General features: G+C 50.6%; 2 protein-coding genes across 2 annotated transcripts; both read right to left on the bottom strand.

Annotated features, from left to right (window-relative positions):
- Window positions 1-289: 289 nt before the first annotated feature.
- On the bottom strand, window positions 290-5,123 carry aldh8a1 (aldehyde dehydrogenase 8 family, member A1). The gene is made up of 7 exons (XM_062467293.1): window positions 4,799-5,123; window positions 4,069-4,216; window positions 3,294-3,449; window positions 2,853-3,002; window positions 2,444-2,700; window positions 1,942-2,103; window positions 290-1,333 (listed from the first exon to the last, which is right to left on the bottom strand). Exons 1-7 carry the CDS (start codon window positions 4,943-4,945, stop codon window positions 878-880), a joined length of 1,476 nt encoding a protein of 491 aa, XP_062323277.1. The 5' UTR covers window positions 4,946-5,123; the 3' UTR covers window positions 290-877.
- Window positions 5,124-5,373: 250 nt separating this feature from the next.
- hbs1l (HBS1-like translational GTPase) lies at window positions 5,374-20,864 on the bottom strand. The gene is given in 19 exon segments (XM_062467292.1): window positions 5,374-6,690; window positions 6,908-7,052; window positions 7,275-7,375; window positions 7,665-7,773; window positions 7,901-7,991; window positions 8,443-8,547; window positions 8,665-8,733; window positions 9,175-9,292; window positions 9,410-9,484; window positions 9,593-9,739; window positions 10,650-10,682; window positions 10,684-10,768; window positions 10,926-11,091; window positions 11,693-11,931; window positions 12,059-12,164; window positions 19,199-19,450; window positions 19,552-19,683; window positions 19,854-19,919; window positions 20,679-20,864. Coding segments are annotated over 19 exon segments (2,094 nt in total). The 5' UTR covers window positions 20,722-20,864; the 3' UTR covers window positions 5,374-6,678.
- Between the last annotated feature and the right edge of the window lie 972 nt (window positions 20,865-21,836).

The following is a 21,836-nucleotide window of genomic DNA, read 5'->3' on the forward strand; positions in this document are numbered from 1 at the left end:
TCAATCTTCCACTGACAGTCAGCTGGCCTTCCATCTAGAGTGCTTGTGTACATACATAGACACACACACACACGGGTCAGTCTTTGCCTCTTTGGTCAGTGTGTCAAAGTGCAACACGTTCAGAAACACTTTCCTCATTCCAACCCCCTGTAGTGTGCATGTGAGACAGTGTTATAAGAAAGAGGGAGAAAGTTCGCCGTCAAGAGAAAAGGTCACGAAAAGCCGTCAGATAAGATAGTAGGTGCCAATTACAGAGTCAGTTTGAGTGTTGTAGTCTTGACACATGTAATTATGGAAAAGATGATTTATTGAAGTGATTTTTGAAAAAGAATACAACAGTTGAATTCGGTTGAGCATCACAGTGGTGAGCTTTCCCCTATTAAATATCCACACTACATGACTGAAGTAATCCTGTTAGACTGGAGACCTTCTCCCTCAGTTTAGCTTCCTTCACTGGGTGGGGTTTCGGAGTAAAGGGTGCTCAGAGCCTGTTGAGACACACCCCAGGGTCCCTGCTCCCCCCAGGTTCCCTCCCTCTCCTCTCCTCACTTCTCCCGTGTCTGTTGATCTTGTAACTGACAAGCATTTTTTGCAACTTGGAAGGTCATTTTGGCGCTGCTGCTGTTTTCCCAGAATCCCCAACATTCAGAGCCCCCCCCCCCCTCTGTTGCACCCTGTGTCGGCGTTTTGTATTTCAGTTCTCGTTTCTATGTCTGTTTTCCATGTCTCGCTCCAAAACTAATTTCCCTCCGGGGCCGAAAGAAGTTGAAAGGCGAAGTTGATTTCGCATTCTCCCTCTCCCCTTCCTCCCCTTCCTCCCCCCTCCCCCTGTCCTATCCTCCTCTCCCCCCCCCCCCCCCCCCGCCCGCTCTCCACCTCAGTGTTTGACGGTGATGGTCTTCACCTCGGTGAAGAAGTGGTAGGAGTCCCTCCCGCCCTCCCTGCCCACCCCCGAGCTCTTCATCCCCCCGAAGGGCAGGTTCAGGTCCCTGACCAGCCAGCAGTTGGTCCACACCAGGCCCGCCTCCAGCCTCCTGGCCATGCGGTGCACCTTCCCCACGTCCCGGGACCACACGGTGGCCGCCAGGCCGTAGCGCACGCCGTTGCCCCGGGCGACCGCCTCGTCCTCGCCCCCGTCGAAGGGGCTGACGCAGACGACGGGGCCGAAGATCTCCTCCTGCATGACGCGGGAGGCGTCGGCCACGCCCGTGAGCACGGTGGCGGGCATGAAGTAGCCGCCGGCGTTGCCCTCGGGGAGCCGGAGCTGGTCCACGCCCTCGCCGCAGTGGACGGTGGCGCCCTCGGATTTGGCGAGAGCCACGAAGCTACGCACCTGGGGATTAGGGAGATTTCGGGGGGGGGGGTTCGGGGAAAGGAAGTCAGGTTTTCGGTTTCCTGTTTACGGAACGATAGCTGTGACAACGTCTGCAGTCGCGTTTCACTTCGCCGATACGCTGCGATAAGTGTCTGGGAGCCCTGAGGGAGGAGCGCTGGGTGCTCTGGGATCAGGGCCTAGACCTCACCTTCTCCAGGTGCTCTGGGATCAGGGCCTAGACCTCACCTTCTCCAGGTGCTCTGGGATCAGGGCCTAGACCTCACCTTCTCCAGGTGCTCTGGGATCAGGGCCTAGACCTCACCTTCTCCAGGTGCTCTGGGATCAGGGCCTAGACCTCACCTTCTCCAGGTGCTCTGGGATCAGGGCCTAGACCTCACCTTCTCCAGGTGCTCTGGGATCAGGGCCTAGACCTCACCTTCTCCAGGTGCTCTGGGATCAGGGCCTAGACCTCACCTTCTCCAGGTGCTCTGGGATCAGGGCCTAGACCTCACCTTCTCCAGGTGCTCTGGGATCAGGGCCTAGACCTCACCTTCTCCAGGTGCTCTGGGATCAGGGCCTAGACCTCACCTTCTCCAGGTGCTCTGGGATCAGGGCCTAGACCTCACCTTCTCCAGGTGCTCTTTGCTGATCAGCGCCCCGTTGTTGCTGTCGGGGTCAGAGGGCACACCGGTCTTCCACTTCCTGGCTGCCGCCACAAATCTGTCCAGGAATTCTGGGTAGATGCTGCGCTCCACATAGATCCTGCTGGTGCACAGACAGATCTCTCCCTGGAGTTGGGGGAGGAAGAGGAAGAGAAAGAGTAGGGAAGAAACAGAGAGGTGAACCAAGGAGAAGAGGAGAAGAGAGAACAATATCCAAACAATTCACTGGTTGTACTTTGTCTGCTCTGACAATATGAGGTAAGACTGCCATCTGGTGGCCAAGTCCCAAAAAATATCTACAGCACCAAGAATGTCACACTCACATCCCAAACAGAGTCCCGCATTCTGACATTAGCCAGATATAAAAAATTAAAAATTAAAAAATTAAAACAAAGATTACAGTCAAGTCAGACTCTCACACAAACTCCTGCCCTTACACGGTCGGCTTAGCTGAACATTCTCTCACCTGATTGGAGAAACTGGAGCGGACAGTGGTGGTGATACATTGGTCCAGGTCTGCGTCAGCAAACACCAGGGCGGGGTTTTTACCGCCCAGCTCCAATGAGAGCTTTTTACAGTAAGGAGCACTCTGCTCTGTGATTAGCTGAGCTGTTGCTGTGGAGCCGGTGAAGGACACCAAGGGCACATCAGGGTGACCCACCAGGGCGCTGCCAGCTCTGGGACCAGTCCCAAAAACCATGTTGACCACACCTGCAGGGATGCCTGGGAGGGGAGGTAGGGAGGGAGGGAGGGAGGGAGGGAGGGAGGGAGGGAGGGAGGGAGGGAGGGAGGGAGGGAGGGAGGGAGGGAGGGAGGGAGAATTCAGTCAGAGGATGTTGGTGTGTAGTGTGGAACTGTGGGAACTGTAGTCCTACCGGCTTCCTCCATGAGTTTACACATCATCCAGGCTGTCACTGAAGTCATCTCACTGGGCTTGGCCACCACAGTGTTGCCAGTAGCAACAGCTGGGGCTATCTTCCATGTGAGCAGGTAGAGAGGCAGGTTCCAGGGACTGATCAATCCAGCTGCGCGCACACACACACACACACACACAGAGAATGGAGAGTAAGCACAATGAGATCTTCAGCCTAATCTTACTCGGTATAACAATGGCGACCTCTTTGACCAATAAAGGAAGTCAATAGCTTCAAAATAAATGTTCTAATAAAAATATGTTTTCCTCCTTTTTCTCATGGCTGGGTGCGTGACACTACCAGGTGTAGTGTCCTTCTATTGCACACATGAGAAAGTCACACCTCCTCAGCTCTCTCTCTCTCACACACACACACACACACACACACACGGCGGGCCCTCACCCACGCCCACAGGACAGCGGAGGGTGTAGTTGACGCAGCCCATGTGGTCCATCTGGCTGCAGTCGGTGGTGTGGTGCAGGACGGAGGAGGCGAAGAAGCGGAAGTTGTCCACAGACCTGGGGATGTCCACGGTGCGGGCGAACGCCACCGTCTTCCCTGGGACACAGAGCAGGAGCGACTGGTGATGCTGCATCCTGCACGCTGCTCTAGGGACGTGACCTTCACCTTGTTTTCCTTTAGCAGACGTTTCACACACAGCAACATGGACTGAACACGTATTTTTTTTCCCACCCAGGCTCTCTGATGCCTTGAAGCGATCGAGACTGAGTTAACCCTTGTGCTGCCTTCGGGTCACATGACCCAAAGGTTCATAACGAACCATCGTTGTGTTTACCCAATTTTACCCAATACAAAAACAAATAAAAATATTTTTCTTTTAACCTTTGCAATGTGTGGGGTCTGAGACAGCCCGACGGTTAAAAGAAATGCTTCACTTTGTTTTTGTATGCGGTAAAGTTGTCGCAATACAACGGTGGGTCACAATGACTGATGGGTCAGAATGACCCGAAGATAACACAAGGGTTAAGAAAGCTGACGTGGTTATGTTGTCCAATCCCCAGGAGTGGAGTGAGAATAGTCGAAACTTTATTACAGCCCTTGGAACTCTTTCTACTTGGTTTTGGAGTAGGTAGTTGTCCTCAGCTGAAGTTCAGCTGTTTGATCCCTGCCTCAACCACACTTACAATGTGGTTATAGTCCTGCCATGGTTGGGTACCTTGGTCTTTGGATTCAGCCTGGGCAAACTCCTCCAGGTGAGCCTCCAGGAGATCCGCTAGCTTGTTGAGGACCCGCCCCCTCTCCGCGGGGCTACGAGATGACCAATCGGGGAAGGCCTTCTTCGCAGCCTGCACCGCTGCCTCCACCTACACCCAGAATCAGATGTGGGACATTTATTGCGCTCTTCAAAGGGCTGGATGGGTTCTCAGTGTAATATGCATGTGTGTGTGTGTGTGTGTGTGTGTGTGTCAGGTGGGGTGTACACATGACACATAAACGTGAAATAACATTCTCATTCATGGAGATTCATGAATTGGCCTACTGAGTAAAATCAGGTGGCCCAGATAAGTTAACAAATGGTAATACTGTCACTAAAGTAAAAGTCACGGATGTACAATATTTGATCAATACCAGACTTTCAGACTTAAATGACATTTTCTGACTGCATCGTACAGCCATAGTAGTTAGCTCAGACCTGGTTCTTCAGCTTAATTATTAGCTGCTGTCTGTTGTTGACTTTGCAAAGTGCAAAGGTGCCTCCCCTGACTAGGCAATAAGAAAAAGTTCGTATAAAGCAACGAATTTACAAATAGTTCAATTCAACTTATTTTGTAACAAAAGCACTCTGAATCTGCGGCATTTGTCAATATGCTGACTATTTTCTAGAAAAATAGACACAGCCTTTCCAATCACTGCTTCAAGAAAAGCATCAAGCTGTTGCAGCCCACCTCATCCTCGCCGCTGTCTGGTACTTTACAGTACACCTCTCCGGTTGACGGGTCGTATGAGTCGATGTGTCTGGAGCAGGGGACAAACTTTCCCCCGATGAAGTTCTCCAAAACAAGTTGTGAGCGTTGGTCTGATGCTTTAGGCATGGTTCTTAATTTCTACAAAACCGGCACACCGTAGCGAATAGTAAAACCGTATAACAAGGATTACTGGACACTCACGCATGTAAAATAAAATTGTCTCTTGAAATAAGAGCAAGGTTCAGTGAAAAAGCATGAATTCGTATTGACCAATTGAACCTCATATGGTGTATTGACAGATGATAGCACCAATCGTTAACGTGAGGCAGGCTCACAGACACGTTATTGACTAAACATTAAAAGGGGGCAAATCTTCCATATTTCTATGAGAAGTGAAAACGGGGCATCGGATTGGTCGAGAACCGAAACTCGTTTGATGTACGTCAATATCACACAGCAGCTAAACTTCAAACCAACCCCACACATTTCATATGCCATATCCAATACACATAATTCTAACACAAAACGATATATCAAATTGGAAATGATTGAAATGCAGTTCGTCATACATGTTTATTCATCCCACCGTCATTAACAATTCTCAACTCTGCCGTTGTTCCCTTCGAGATCTACAACCTGTTTTAGATGCAGAACGATTAGTGTGTCAGAAATACTCCTGTCATGGCCAAGCAAGTCCTACAAATTATAAGTGTCATATTTATTTAAAATATAACTATTTGAGGTTAGTCTTTTTGCAATTTGAATTAATATTTACGAATAACTTCAAAACCATTTGATCTTCACTTTTCCCAGTCAAATTCTAGACAGCTGATTCTGATGTAAGAATTAAATCCTGCTCACATACTGTCAGTTCAGAGTGAAATATGTGGCTAACATTGTCATCGAGTCATGAGAGAAACCTTTGTTTCCTTTGCCACAGCAAATTCAAAATGTTTCAACTAAAACATAGCAGTGTGAGAAACAGAGCTGACAGGTCAGTATGTTACTTTGGGAGCACATCTTGTCCTCCTCCTCCTCTCCACTGTTCTGAAAGCACAGAATAATAGCTTAGATAAATATGGCTGACCACAGGTTGAACTGCTTTCAAATCAAGTGGAATTCGATAGAGGGAGTGGAGGGAGGATCCTGAAGTATTGAGATGCCCCCCTGATTGACTTTCTATCAACCAGCACTTGCATACTGGCCTCTCAGCACTAACTTATGACTCAGTTGCGACATCCTGTTAAATAATCAGTCCAAAAAAATGACCAACAACACTTTGTGCTGAAAAAAATTAAACAATCGTTATGAAAATAAAAACACCATTCAGAAAGATTGTCTCTTGGGGGAGGGTATAATGAACTTCATTGAATGAAGCAGGAGTATTCCGAGCAATCAGATTTAGCGGTGGGAGGAGATGTGTTTGGGGGAGGGGCTTGAGATATGTTTGTTGGGAAGTGTAGTTCCAAGCCCTTGTGTACTTTTCATGCGTTCAACATTGCTCCTGGAAGCTTGGATAAGTAGGATGAAAGTAAGACGGTATTGCTTTTATTTTTTTTGGTTGACTCATTGCTCTGGCTAGAGAGGCAGGGTGGCAGCCATTTTGAGATTGGGCTTGTTAACATGCCTTGGCCATTTGACAGTCTGTCTGAGGTTGTCGATGTGGACTGTTGCAGTGATAGTGTACGTCAAGCTGTTATGGAGGTACTGCAATGGATGGATGGATAGAAGGATGGATGGAAGTGAAGCCTCGATCATGAGGTCACGGATGACAGTCTCTAAGGAATTGCACTTTGTCTGAGGGCACATGCTGCCTGGAGCCAGTATGGGCTGGTTCCAAACTTGGACCTGAGCAACAGTCATTCTTTAATCTGCAAAAACAGATGAAACACGAGAATCCCCGATTAAATTCACAAGGCAACACAAAACCAGCAGTACAAAACAATATACACATTTTTTTTTTTTTTTTTTTATCGATCTCACTTAAATAGCTTAGCCATCTAATAAGCAAATGAAAGCAAGACGGCCCAGTAATGTAACCGGTGTTGACATATATGTGTAACAAGATGGCGTCTCGAGTGTGGTTACCTCGGTGACGACCCCTGCAGCTATGGTGGAGCCCACGTAGCGCAGCATGAAGCGGCCCAGCTCCTTGAAGTCCTTATAGAGCTCCAACGCCACAGGCCGGTGAGTCTGGATCTCTACGATAGCGTTCATCCCCTTCCCCAAACACCTGAGCAACGACCAGCAGGTTAGCCTCACACGCCTCCCTTCTTAGAACACATGGTCAACATTCATACTCTTCCCTTCTTAGAACACTTGGTCAACATCAACACTCTTCCCTTCTTAGAACACTTGGTCAACATCCATACGCCTCCCTTCTTAGAACACATGGTCAACATCAACACTCTTCCCTTCTTAGAACAAAACATCCACACGCATTAGTTTCACTCACTTTGGTTTCTTCTTGATCACCTCTCCACTGCTCTTGTGCAGAACACTCACCAGCTTCCTGATGGTGGCTGGCTCACTCACAGTCTGGTAGTGCAAAAGTACCTGCCCGCGCACAAACATACACACACAATATATATATATACACACATATATATACACATATGTAAACTGAGAGAAGCACTTACAGTATAGAAGCATGAGTACGCACAGTCATGAACATATACCTATCCATTTAGAGGCCGTTCATGTACAAGAGTAAGGGTTGTAGGGTGATAAGCGCGCGTGTGTGTGTGCGTGTGTGTGTGTGTGTGTGTGTGTGTGTGTGTGTGTGTGTGTGTGTGTGTGTGTGTGTGTGTGTGTGTGTGTGTGTGTGTGTGTGGCAGCCACTCACAGGGAAGCCCTTGGTGACGGGGACCTCGATGTTGAAGAGCAGCACGCGGGCCTTGAAGCGGGAGCAGGCTCGAATCGGCTCCTTGGGGTCGCAGAAGACACAGCCCACACTGGGTGGAACACACACGCACACACACACACACTTTTGTAACTTTCCTGGTCCGACGCGACACGATATGTGATCTCCTCCAAACGAGTCAGTCCTGAGAGATGGGCGTCAGTGTGAGAGAGCCTTACTTGATCTTGATGATGTCCATGCCGGTCACCGTGAGGCTGACATGATCCCCGGCCGCGGCCCAGTCAAGGGGCTCGTCGTGGAGGGTGATGCCTGGAGGAGGGGTGGGGAGAAGGGTTGTAAATCTACGGCGCATAAAGAGATGTTTGCCAACCGCCACTAGGTGGCACTGCGGGACTGTTCGGCGATCCTGGTGTCACATCCTGTCGAACGACGCTGGTGTGGAACTTTTTCTCTTGCATCTAACTGTGAGGGTAGAAATGTGTGTGTGTGTGTCTGTGGCTCGATTATCTCGAGAACTGGGCGGTGTATCGAGTCGATTTTCGGCAGGTGCATTACTCAGGAGTCAGGACCCAAGGAAGTTGTTTGGATGAGCGGTCGGCCACAAATGGATAGAAACATGTTCTGTGCCATGTTGAGCTGCACCAAAGCATTCGAGCCATGGATCACTCCAACATGGTATCCCACCCCGTTCAATCCAGCACATCACTAATAATAATCATCAAATGATCATCATCATAATAATAATAATAATCAGGAGGACCTTTAACAGTGCAGGTCTCGTTTGGGGGCATGGCCAGGACTCTGTCTCCAGTCTGGATGTAGCCAGCCTCAATCTTCCCTGTCACGCAGAACCCTGAACCTTGGTCTGGAGACACACACACACAGACACACAGAAGGGTTAGACTCCAGGCCCGCTGCAGACCGGTCACCCTTGTTGTCCGGGCAGCCCGAGCACCGCGTGTTGAGAGAGTGGTGCGCTCACCTTTAAATACATCAGAGACACACAGTCTGAAGGGCTTCTCTACAGACCTCTGAGGAGACTTGAAGGAATCTGCGGGGGAGGAGAGGAAGGAGAGACAGGGGGCGAGAGAGAGAGGAGGACGAGAGAGGGGGCGAGGGAGAGAGGGGACAGCAGGGATGGGAGAGAGACGTCAAGAGGAAACCCCCCCAAAACGAAATCTCAGCAGCTACGCCCGAAGAACTGAAGCGTGCCTCAAGACTCATCAATCTCTGAGCCCCGTCGTCAGCATGTGACCTGAAACAGGACTAGGGTTGTGAGGTCGGTGCTTTTATCCAGCTCAGAGGGGAAATTTCATTGAGACATTACAGCTGGAGGGATGACAAACACAATCAAGAAACTGAAAGAAAACAATACACGGGACAATACAATACATGCAGCCGGTAGAAAACAACTGGGCGCGGGTGGCACTGTGGGGGTCGTGGGGTGTGATGTGGGGGGGGGGGGGGGGGGGAGGAGAGAGAGAGGGCGTACCGATCTGTTCCAGCAGACTGGGGCCAGAGTACCAGGAGGTGAGCTCAGACACGGTGCACCTGGAGGTCAAGTTCTCCCCGGACAGCCCACTGGTGGGGACGTAGAACACGTCCGAGTCCTGGGAGAAGCACAGCAGGGGGGGAGGGGGGTTAAGGGGGGTCTGGTTGTAGCCGAGCAACGTGGGGAGCGCTCAGTGTACAGTGGTGAGGTCACGGGGTGTGGTCGAGGCCCCCACCTTGAAGCCCGCCTGCTTGAGGAAGTGGCCCAGTTTGGACACGATCTCCTGGAATCTCTCCTGTTGCCAGCTCACCTGTAGGGAACACGCACAGACACACAACGCAAATGAAAAAGTATGTCGATGGAGAGGGGGGGGGGGGAAAGGTTGCCGTAGCGACAAGGCCAATGGCGCCCGCCTGACCTGGTCCATCTTGTTGACGGCGACGGCGAGCTGCGTGACCCCCAGGGAGCGCACCAGCAGGCCGTGTTCCCGCGTCTGCCCGCCAGCCTCGAACCCCGCCTCAAACTCCCCTCTGCTGGCGTCCACCACCAGCACGGCCACGTCCGCCTGCACACACACACACACACACATATTACTACATACACACAGCCATACAGCTACACATGCAAAACACACACACACAGTTAGAGACACTTCGGCACAGACAGAAGGGGCTCGTGATGTGATGGCACACACTGTTTCTTGCGGGGTGGGGGGGGAGGGGGGGGGAGGCTGAGAAAGAGCTGGTGTACCACAGTGAAAGTGTTTACTCCTCGTACGAGAACCCCTTAGTCACTCCTCGCACACACACACATTCACACGAGATGAAACGCAACTGGAAAGGCAGACCAGAGAAATGACAGTCATCCGGTGAAACGCTGAAATTACTTACACACCCCTAAACGCAGACAGACAGAAACGCACACACACACACACACAGTGCCTGCAGAGAACTCCACCCAAACCCACACTGTCATCAAGCCCTGCCTGGGGTGTGGTACGTTTAACAGTTTAAACAGACCGCCGTCAATTACCGCCAGATCAATTACCTGGACGTAATTAATCTTTGTGCCGCCTTCTGGTGACAATGACCCGAAGGTTCACAACGACCCATCGTTGTGCTGCGACAACTTTACCAATACAAAAACAAATAAAAAGCATTTTATTTTAAATTTCGCGCTGTGGGGGGGGGGGTGAGACAGTCTGACGGTTAAAAGAAAATGCTTCACTTTATTTTTGTATGAGGTAAAGTTGTCACAACACGTGGGGGGGGGTCACAGTGACTGAAGGGTCACGAATGACCCGAAGATAACACAAGGGTTAATCTACGTTTCATTTCTCCCAGGGGTTAGGTCAAGAGTGAGGAGCCCAATGCGGAGACCACGAAATGAAGACCTTCTTTTCCCTTCTTAAGGATTTCCTCTGTATTAGACAGAAAGAAATAACTGACACACACACATACACGCACACACGGTACCTGTGCAGCTCCAGTGATCATGTTAGGGATGAAGGTCTTTGTGTCCCGGGGCGTCCATCAGGGTGACGACTTTAGACGCCGTCTCGAACTTGGTCATCCCCACGTCCATGGTCACCCCTCTGCGATCACACACAGTTCAACCCCAGTCACCCGCCGGACAGCCGTTTGGCATCCCATGTCACAAAGGACATGCGCAAAAAGGACTGCGTGCATATGAAAGTATATACACAAGTGTGTATTTATGTACTGAATGTGTGTGTGTGTGCGTACGTGTACCTGTCCCTCTCCTCGCCGGTCTCATCCAGGACCCAGGCGTAGGCGAAGGAGGCTTTGCCGGCCTTCTTGGACTCCTGCTCGTACTTGTGCATGGTGCGCTTGTTGACGTTCCCCAGCAGGTACAGCAGATGGCCCATCAGGGTGCTCTTCCCCGCGTCCACATGGCCTGGAGACAGGGACGTGGAGGGGGGGGGGGGGGGGGGGGGGAGACGAGAGATGGATGGAGGGATGTAGAAGAGAGGGATGGGCGATGGAGAGGGGGACGGTGGAAAGCAGGATGGAGAGATAGGGGAAGGAATGAGAGAAGAGAGTGAGTGCAGACAGGGAGAGGTGGGGAAGGGGAGGGAGAGTGCAGACAGGGAGAGGTGGGGAAGGGGAGGGAGAGTGCAGACAGGGAGAGGTGGGGAAGGGGAGGGAGAGTGCAGACAGGGAGAGGTGGGGAAGGGAGGGAGAGTGCAGACAGGGAGAGGTGGGGAAGGGGAGGGAGAGTGCAGACAGGGAGAGGTGGGGAAGGGAGGGAGAGTGCAGACAGGGAGAGGTGGGGAAGGGGAGGGAGAGTGCAGACAGGGAGAGGTGGGGAAGGGGAGGGAGAGTGCAGACAGGGAGAGGTGGGGAAGGGGAGCGAGACAGAAGTCAAGGTAACGGCACCGTAGGAAACCTCTCACTGAAACCACTGAGTCACCCTCAGACGCTAGCGAAAGCGGGCTAGTCCCTCTCCCTCTCTGTGGGTACGTGCACAGTCCATCATCCAGCCCACCCCTACCCACCAATAACCACCAGGTTGAGGAGGGGCTTGCCCCCCTGCCTCTTCTCCAGCTCGGCCTTGATGTCGAGCTGCTGCCTGGCCTTCCCTGGCGTCCGGCCCGGGGTGGTGGTGGGCTCCTCCCCTGCTCCGGAGCCCCTGGAGGGGGTCTCGGGGCGCCTGGAGGGGGTCTCGGGGCGGGAGACGTCGTCTGGGCTGCCCCCGCGCCGCCCGGGGGGGATGAGGAGGCCGTTCTCCTCCACGCTGGAGGGACATGGAGACACCACAACCAGGCGTGTTATCACGGGAGCACAGAGACGCGCTGGTGGGTTTGGGGTGTACGTCGGGGGCACAGATTTGAGTGTTACTGAAGTGTGTGTGTACTAGTTACCTTGGCACTTCAAAGCCCATGGTCTGTTTCTTGCCTGAGATCGTCATTCGGGCCACTTTGGGGACAACCTCACAGTCTAGTTTATTAGGCCCATCTCTGCTTTTAGCTGAGAGAGAGAGAGAGAGAGAGAGAGAGAGAGAGAGAGAGAGAGAGAGAGAGAGAGAGAGAGAGAGAGAGAGAGAGAGAGAGAGAGAGAGAGAGAGAGAGAGAGAGAGAGAGAGAGAGAGAGAGAGAGAGAGAGAGAGAGAGAGAGAGAGAGAGAGAGAGAGAGAGAGAGAGAGAGAGAGGGAGAGAGGGAGAGAGGGAGAGAGGGAGAGAGAGGGAGAGAGAGGGAGGAACACTCACATAACTGAGTCTTTTTATATCCATGTACATGTACCTGTGGTATACTGGACATCCTGCAGAGCACACACACACACACTTGAGTGGGGGCCCTATTGAGCACATACGGTAGCGGTCGTCTAAGTGGTTGAGGAGTAATCGATGTAGGCTACGCACACACACGCACAGCGGAGCGTTCCCTGGCTGTCACATGCTTCAAAATGAGGACAGGCTGTCAAAATGAGGACAGACAAACTTATCTAGAAGCGTTCTAGCCAGACCCACCAGAGGTCTGTGGTCTGGACCAGCACTGTCGAGGCCTGCGCCCTTCTCGTTCCTCTCCCAGTGTCACCAGTCATACCAGGACAGTGGTGATTCATACGCACTGGGGCTGCACAACTCTGCTGTGTGTGTCGGGTGTGCATTGGCGGCAGGCGGGCCGCGAAAGGGTTAATTTCAGAACTGACGGTTGCCACTCCCCGTCGCCGTGGAAACAGAACGTTGACACAGCATTTTGTAGAGAGAATTGAAAATGGGTAGCAATAAGGGCTGAGAGGGTGCACATATATATATACACACACACACACACACACACATTCCCCATCACACACACACCTCTGCAAAGGGTAGTGTTCTGGTTTAATAATAACGTTTTTAAAAAACCTTCCCCCAGCCCAGAGGAGGGTAAAGATGATCCAGTCTTGGTCGACTTTCTCTAACCCAGTCCTCTCAGTATGACTCACTCTGGTTGACGAGAAAACACCCCTTTTTTCCCTCAGACCCGATTCACAAAAACAGAGGTTTGCTCGCTGCACAGTCAGAAAGCCCTGACTCACCGGAGCCTACGTACGTCGAGATGAGATCAGAAGGGGAAGGATGCGGTGGTGCAGTGCGGTGGTCGTCACACAACGCCACCCGTACATCCAGGCTTCATTCACACATTTACATGCATGTCTCGGGGGGGGGCCTTCAGAAGAGAACAGCATTTGTCTTTTCCCTGATGTGGCTGTTCCCATCGTTACGTCATCTCGCCTCGGATGAGAAACCTCCTATAACCTCTGATCCTTTGACAAACCTGAACCGCTTCGAGGTGCTGCAAAGGCGAATTCCATGAGTTGCTTCTCAGTACATTATGTGTGAAATTACGTGTGAAATGAGTGGCTGGAAAGCATGTGCAAAGCTCTGAAACATTGTCGCACTCAAACGTGGAGTTAGACCGTTGAACAGTTTCTCACCCGTTTTCAACTCGAGGTGTTGTTTAGGCGGGGCAAAACCCAACTCATCGACTTCACAGCCACCTATCTACGTCAGATCACAGACGCTTTATATAACCTGCATTCTGTTCCTCAGCTGGTACGATGCAAAGACAAAGGCATTAACGCATGAAACACTCAGAGACTGCGGGTAGGTCTGTTCTGATATGTGCAATTGATTTAGCTATTGCTGCTGTTGTTGCTAAATTCAATAAATTCGAGGAGGCGGAGCTTCAGCTCCTTCAGGCGACACGCCCCCCCAGTCTCAAGCAGAGAAGACTGCTGATTTTCTCACGATTTCAAAGCCTAATTTAACATACTTGTCTGTGTTTTTTTTCCCCAGTCGCATTTGGATGGGTAGTTAACGACACATTCTTCTGTGGTGTGATGAACTTCTGCTTAACAGCCACTTTAAGTAGCTAGAATAATAAGACAACACTATTAATACCCCGGGGTCGTCTGTAGTCTTAGACTACCGGAGGGTAGATCAGAAGGGTAATGGGGATCTCAGTTCCCTCTGTACACTTCTCAGCAACAGTTCCCAATCTTTCCTCTCATCAAAAATAACATTTTAAAAAGTTTGCAGTCACATTAGCCTAAATACACAGTCACCTGCCCATCTCGTTCTTGCTACACAAATACAAGTGAATGATGGCTTTTTGGTTGCCCTGAGGGGTCTTCAAACAACTCAAACAGTCGTTTCTTTGGCCAAGTTCCCAGAGGGCTGAAACCAGGATGTTAGCTACTGTTGATACTGGTTTGGTAAACAGTTTGTCTGTGTTCCAGCTCCAGGTATTCCCCTGAGAAGGTAAGACCCCTTGGAGTGTGTCCAGGGTGGGTGAGTCACCCGGCCCCACACCCTGCCCCGGGGTGCTGAGCTCGCACAGGTGGGGGGAGAAGTAGGGCTTGGAGCAGGATATGCAAATGTGAGGCTCCTGTTAAGATCCCCACCATTCCCACCACCACCACCACCACCACCACCACCACACTGTGCTATCCTCAAATATGGAATGTTCTGGAAAACTGGTGTCACTTTAGCTTCAGGCCTTAGTTCTAACATTCGGTAGATCAATATTCCAACCATGTCCCACTAAGTATTGTCCCTTGTCAATTAACATCTGTTTGTCGTTGAAAACTACATTTAGCCACCAGGGTGCGCTAAGAGCTTTTGGGCAATGCGTATGAAAACCACTTAAATATGTCTCCTCGTATCAACATCACTCATCGGGGTTTAGTGCCTGGTTATGGATTTGAATAAGACATTTGCATGTCTTCAATGCAGGCCATTCATGCTGGGGTGTGGACTGTACCACCTGTTCACCAAGCAGTGTGTTTTCCCTTGTGCTCGTGTTGTACAGAGCCAAGAGCATAGCCTCTAACCCAGACCCTCTCACTGCCTCCAGAGGTGGGTCCTGGCGGGGGAATCCAGTCGGCAGGCTCTGGCCCGAGACGACGGAGATTTGGCCGCATTTTCAGCTCAACCAAAGCATGGCCTCTGCTTCATTTATAAAAAGGTCATGGTTGGGCACAGGGACCCATGCATTGTCCAGGTGTCCTCTCAAAATGCAGCGCTCCAGACTGCTATGCCTTATTTGGAGAGGTGTTTGGGTGCAAATCAGCCCGTCTGAGTGAGGGGAGAGACTGGATGAGACATTTCAGCTGTACAGGGATGAGTCACACAGGCAGGGACACAGACAAGAGTTTTCGATACTAGGCAATTGTTTTTTTTTTTTGAAGGTGCTCAATGCACAGGACCTCCCGGCCCCAGATCGCTCAAAGACTCCTGCAGGTCAAAACCTTCAAGCAGAAAAAAAAGAAAGAACCCGTAACAGAATATAGACTGACGACATGGCTCTACCACTGCAGCTCTGTAGGGCCACAGAGCCCTGCGTCATTTGCTGTTCAACCAAACAGAAAAAGGTTGTAGCGTGTGGGGGGGGGGGGAATCTGTGCCCAGCCAACGGTAATGGACCAGGCCAAAAAGGACCCATGCCGAACAACAGTGCAGCGCTTCGGGGGAAAAAAATCTGCAACTGTCGTATCCAATCTCAGATCGCACACCGTAACGGCCCAGAAGCCTCCAGAAGCATTTCCGCCCACGGAAATGACAGCTGCGTGTCCTGCGCCCTGCATCCACCCCGTCCTCTGACCACTCGTCAGGACTGACGCCGCTTTTTCCAAGAGAAGCAACCGTGTGGCGTGCTCTGCAAACCCCCGTGCTGCAAAACACCTAAAAGGGTACTTGATCTTCAGCCCTCTCCACTGAGCTGAGAGACACCATCAGATTTTCCTACGTAGGTGGTGACAAAAGAGAGAGCGAGCGAGACAAGAGAGTCGAGTGATCGAATGAGACGAGGTTGACATTTCTCCAGTGTCTTGTGCTTCCTGCCCCAAACCCACACCAGATCTCCTGCAGAGCACAGATGACTGACAACAGCTGGACATCCAAACCCACAGTTGTACTTTATGAAAAACACAAGAACACACACACACACACACGTTCATCAACGCACTTTTCATCAAAGACACGTTGAAAGAAAGCTGGTCACGACAACAGCTTTTACAGCAGAGGAAAACTATTCTTTCACCTCGTTTCAACCAACTGTTATCAAACTACTTTGTACTACACCCTTTGGGTTTAGGAACTCAACCCAACGCAAACACACAGGACTAGCAGAAGTCAGTCATAACCTAGAGGTCCTGAGAGAAACCACAGAATTGGTCCTTGTGTCAACCCCTCCAGACAGCAGAAACACACACATGTACACCCCTCATCTCACGTAGCCTACACCTTCCCACAGGCCTTCAGCAGAGCAAACACACACACACACACACACAAACAAGACAGACAGGTACATAGATGAGTTATGTATTTCAGTACTGATAATACCAAACTTCAAATGAGTTCACACCCTTTCCATCAAAAATGGCACACCTTATACCTACCCTTAAAAAAAAAATCTAAAAATAAAAAGAAATTACTCAAATAAAAGTAGATGAAGCGTCCACTTCATAAAAATAAAACATAAAAGAAGAAAAACACTCAGGTTGACACAAGGGTTGATTCTTTTATTGTGTTGACAGGCAAACTTAAAAATCAGGTTTCAAATGTTCAGAAGGCTCTTTGACTGCTCAAGATATGAGGTGTGTGTGTGTGTACAAGTGTTGTATCCCAGACTACCAGTACTGTACGCGCCTTTGCATCTTGGCAAGTGTGGTGGATCTGGTGTGTGAGTGTCTTCTCACAGTGTAATACATATTCACTTATGGGATCAACTCCAGGTGTCTGCCTCCTTCCCCCTCCCCCCTCCCCACCACACACCCAGTGGTAAACCAGCACAATGGTTAACTGATCCATATTTCCGAAAGCAGAGGCACACCTGCAAAGCCGATCAACCTCTCGAAATCCCTTACCATCTTTCTCCCTCTTCATGTAACTGTAGGCTACTCTCCGCTATAATGTCTGTCGAGCATGATACTTCATTCTAAATATTGTATTCCATTAAAAAAAATGATCAATCATACAAAATTCAATAAAATGTCATGTAGACTGTCACTGTATACAAAAATAGAATTCAATCTACAAAAAAGTAGATGTTTAACTAATTTAAAAACCACTTGATATTATTTACAAACTGTCTAATGCCCATATGCTAAAGAAAGAAATAATAAATTTCTTGATTTCAGTCAATTTCCTGGTTGTTTCTACATATGCTCCACCATTAACACTGTAAGCTACAGCTTTTTTGTTAGGTACGCTCTCACTGGTCTCCTCGGTCTACCTGGTAAAAGCCTTCTTCTGATTGGCTCGTACAACGTCGTCGGGTGACGGTGTGTCGAAGCCAAAGGGGGTGATGGGTAATAGAGGCGTCTGCTTCTTGGCTTTGAGCATCTGGGTCTGAGTAGCATACAGGAAGGCCCTGCAGGTCCTCGCTGGCCCCTGACCTCCTGGAGCCTTCATCATCCTCCTCCTCATCCTCCTCTCATGGCTAGTGGAGCGAACGGAAAGAGCGAGAGCAAACACGGAAGGTTGGGCGAAAATGGTGGGGTCCGACCCAAACCGCACCGCGGGGGGGGATGACAGGTCGTCGTCGTGGCAATGCGGGGAGTCTCTGGGTGACTGGGCCATGAGGGTGCTCAGGTCCACACTCTGACCCGACCAGGGCCGTTTAGGGCTGGCCTGGACCTCTCCCCTTAGACTGTCTGACAACACCCTGCCCCCCAGAGTCTTCCCTGGAGACAGCAGGGAGGCCAGAGAGTATTCTGGGGTGTTGGAGGAGGAGGCGGCGGCGGTGGTTACGTGAAGAGAAGCAAGCTGAGACAGCGAGAGCGCCCCCGTCAGACCCGGAAGCGACGGCTTGAACGCCGCAGATGCGGCGCTCTGTGGTTTGGGACGAGGCGCGCGGCTCTGAGGCGAAGAGAGCTCCCCCTGGAGGCCAGGAGGACCAGGGTTGTGCAGCTTAAAGAAGTGGGGGGATGGACCTAGTGTGGGAGACAGCGTGTGGTTGGCCTGGTGCTGGGCAGCCAGCTCAGACAGAGACTGGGTGTGCGCAGGTGCCGTCTTATCCCACCCTGTGACGTTTGTAGTCATGTTGCTATGGGGACCTGGGAGGGAGCTGTAGAGGGTGGGGCTACTGTTCGTGTGTTCCTGGATCAGTTCAGCCAATGACGGGCTCTGACGGGATTCCTCCCCCTTCCCTCCCCCACCGGTTGCTATGTCCACTGGTGGAGTGTTCTGGAAGCCAGCGCTGAGCCTTCCAAAGCCAGGAGGAGGCAGCAGCGCAGGACCTGTCACTCGGGGGTTGTCTAGTGATAAACTACCCAGAGAGGCTGCAAGAACGGATGGAGGAGGGGCACGAGGGCCAGACCCAAACAGAGAGGTGGAGTGTAGAGACGCTAAAGTTCCCAGAGACAAGCCTGTCTGCAGGCCTGGCGACAAATGAGTAGGGGCGCTGGGGCCCAGAGACAGACTGGCCAATGAGGAGCCCCGCCCGGTGCCCCCCGGAACCGCCCCCTGACTTTTCTTCTCTGTCATGAGCTGGGCCAGGCTCATGCTGCTGCTACTACCCATCCCCGCAACTGTCAACGAGGGCTTACTGGAACCATCTAAAAGCAAACTTCCTAGGCCAGAGAAATTCAATTTCAGTTCTTCCTGGCTGTGAGCTTTGCCACCACTACTGACTGGGTTAGACGGAGGTTGCGCTAAGAGTTCGCTCAAGTTGAGGGGGCCGGCAGATGGACGGAGCGGGGTGCGTGTGTTGGCGGACAGGGCCGTCTCAGGTGTGTGTGTGTCAGGTACAGTTTCTGGGAGAAAAGCAGACAAGCAGGCTCCTTACCTTACAAAAGCCAATCGCAGTGGGCGAGAAGAGAGATGGGGGGGGCGGGCATCGTCGTGACAAAGACAAGAGAGGAAGGGGGGGGGGGAAAGGCAGGCATTTCATTACAATGTGTCTACAAGGGAACAAACAGCATCTCAGCACTGCACACAATACACACATCTTAAGGGGAACGGTTACTAGTTGAAGTTTATGATGTCACTGACGGACTGATCTTGCACCAGGTGTACCTTTCTCTGGGTGGGGGCAAGTTGGGGCTTCCTGATTGGTCTTCACCACTGGTGCCGTCCCCTGGTTGGTTCTTGGCGTCTCCTTGGGGACTCTCTGTGGGAGGGGCGCCGTCCCACTGTCCCCAGACAGCACGGTATCCAGGGCCCTCTGGGGGTCAAAGCCACAGCCCAGGGCAGCCTGGGTCAGGACCAAGTCTGGTACCGTGTCTCCCAGTACTGCACGCATCTGGTCCAGACATGAGTACAGCTTGCCTATGAGAAAACACACGCACGTTACAGTGGGAATAACACAGTGGTCATAGCCAAACACCCAGTTGATGCAGATGCTCAGATCCTGTGGTCGTCATGGTTACCCTGGTCGAGAGGGTCGAGGTTGGGGGTGATGGTAGGGGACGTGGGCATCTCCTCATCCTCACACTCCTCCTCCTCTACGGGCTCCACGTTGGGGGCCGCCCTCTCCTGACGGGAGTAGATGAACTGGGCCGCTGTGCAACAGATGACCGTCGTTTAACCGCAATGCTATCACACTTGGTCTAGATTCATATCAGACAGGCCAAGTAGGTGCCATCATGGTGCATACGAAACTCTAAAAGCTAATAAATGGTCACTGGTATATGTTAAATAAGCACATTTTGGCACTCCTTTAGCCACTGACCTGTAGCTGGTGAGATGCAGTAGTCATCATCCACAGACTGGCCGTACATGTCGTCATCGTCAAAGTCTGCGGGAACGTACACATTACAGATGAATAAAATGCTATTTTGTTGGTAGCCCTCTCACACAAACGGCTTAAGTAGTAGGCCTACGACATGTCTGACAGCTGCCACTCTGTCTCGTCAGCAATCCCAGGCGGATAGGCGTCGAACAGAATTATGTCAATACTGCACAAATCGTGCTGTATACACTGGCACAAGTACAGTATTTAATTTTGATTGCTTATCTATCACATGGTTGACATTACTTTCAGAAATAGGTTTATGGTTACGTTGGATATCTACTTAACTCGTAAGGTAGCAAGCTATGACCATGGGCTACCAGCATTAGCTGCAGCCACACGGCAGCTGGATATACGTTGCTAGCGAACCTATCTAGGCAAGCCTGAAAGGAAGTTTGCGAACTCCTGTTTACAAAATAACTAGCATAGCTATAGCCTAGGCTAGCTAGGCAATTAGCACAACATAAACATGTTCTATGGGTAGCTATATATTGCTTATTAGCGGGCAAGTTAGAGGACTTAAACAAAAGTATGTGTCTGTCTAAATGGCGCGTGCAACCCAATTAACACGAGTAATTAAATTGGTATTTTGCCGGCTAGAAATGTAGCTAGCTAATTCAGTAGAGATAGCTACATTAGCATGCATCCTAGCTTTGCTGATGATGTAGCTCTACGTTAGCTAACCCGGCTAGCAAGAATTTAGTCCCGAGGCCTAGACTAGCCTCCAGGAATCAACAGCGTCGCCAAATCATCCGTATAATCTACCTTCATCGTAGTTATAACCTCGGACATTTCTATGTCGAGACATGTTGCCTTATTCGTCCAACTTCGGCCCCAAATAAAGGCGTTTTCGTCTCACAGACTGATGTAGCATGCGTTTCACTCCCTGACAGCCATATTATAATGCAATGTGCCCAGTGTGCGCACACTCAAGATAGCTGTCACATGTTGCTAGCCAACTAGTCTAGTCCATTCATAACTGGGCACAGTGGGCAGTGTAGGTCACAAAAGCCTCAACTTTCCCTTCGGCCTAAGAGAGGCAAGACGGACAAGCCAATCTAATGCACAGATGTGGTTTTCATCAGGTTTATTATTGTGACACGTGTTGACATTATTGATATTTTTGGATTCGGTGGAGAAAATATGTTTAGATTCGTCGGCCCCTCGTAAAGCAGGCTACATGCTCTAATTATTCCCATTTCTCTGTAAAATAAACAACAACTTCTTGTGGAAATCGGTTTTATGTCATATTCTTACTTGAGAACAACTGCTTTCCTGAGCCAGAGTGCTGGTGGGTTGCTATAAATTAGTGGTAGCAGTCATTTTGGTTTGGCTCGATACATTGCTTTAGCAGGCATGATGGTGATGGAGAGATAAAATAAACCTTCCACCGCTGGGAGAAACATTAAACCTGAAGTATTTACAGTGCAAACAACTGTTCCTACAGATAACCACAAATCAGCACTTCAGTAGGCCTAGTGGAAAATCTGGCAGATTCCCTTAAATGTCTTTGTGTTAGTTGTTCTATGAAATGCAGTTTTGTGCTGGACTCCATAAGCGTCTTCATGAAAGCTTCAAGAGTTGTATTGAGTATCTTTTGTCTTTGTTTGCATCTTAGTTTAAAGGGGTTGCAAGATGTGGAAAGTGCAGAGAACAACCACATGCACACATGCATACCCAGACCCACCTGTTATGTTTGGGTGTGTGCATCTTCTTGTTCTGTAAAAGGTTATAACCTTTGGTGAAAGCCCAGCTTGGCCCACCCTGTGCACAACACAAACAAACACACTCACACAAGGTGCATGTCACCCAAGTGAGTGACATCACTTTTTCCAATGCCCTTGGGTCACACAAGCTAGACCTAGACCCCACCTGTGCCTCACAAGCAGATGGAAAGAGAGGGGAGTGAATCAGTGTGGGGGT

Source organism: Osmerus eperlanus, chromosome 8 (assembly GCF_963692335.1).
Source record: "Osmerus eperlanus chromosome 8, fOsmEpe2.1, whole genome shotgun sequence".
Classification (NCBI taxonomy): Eukaryota; Metazoa; Chordata; class Actinopteri; order Osmeriformes; family Osmeridae; genus Osmerus; species Osmerus eperlanus.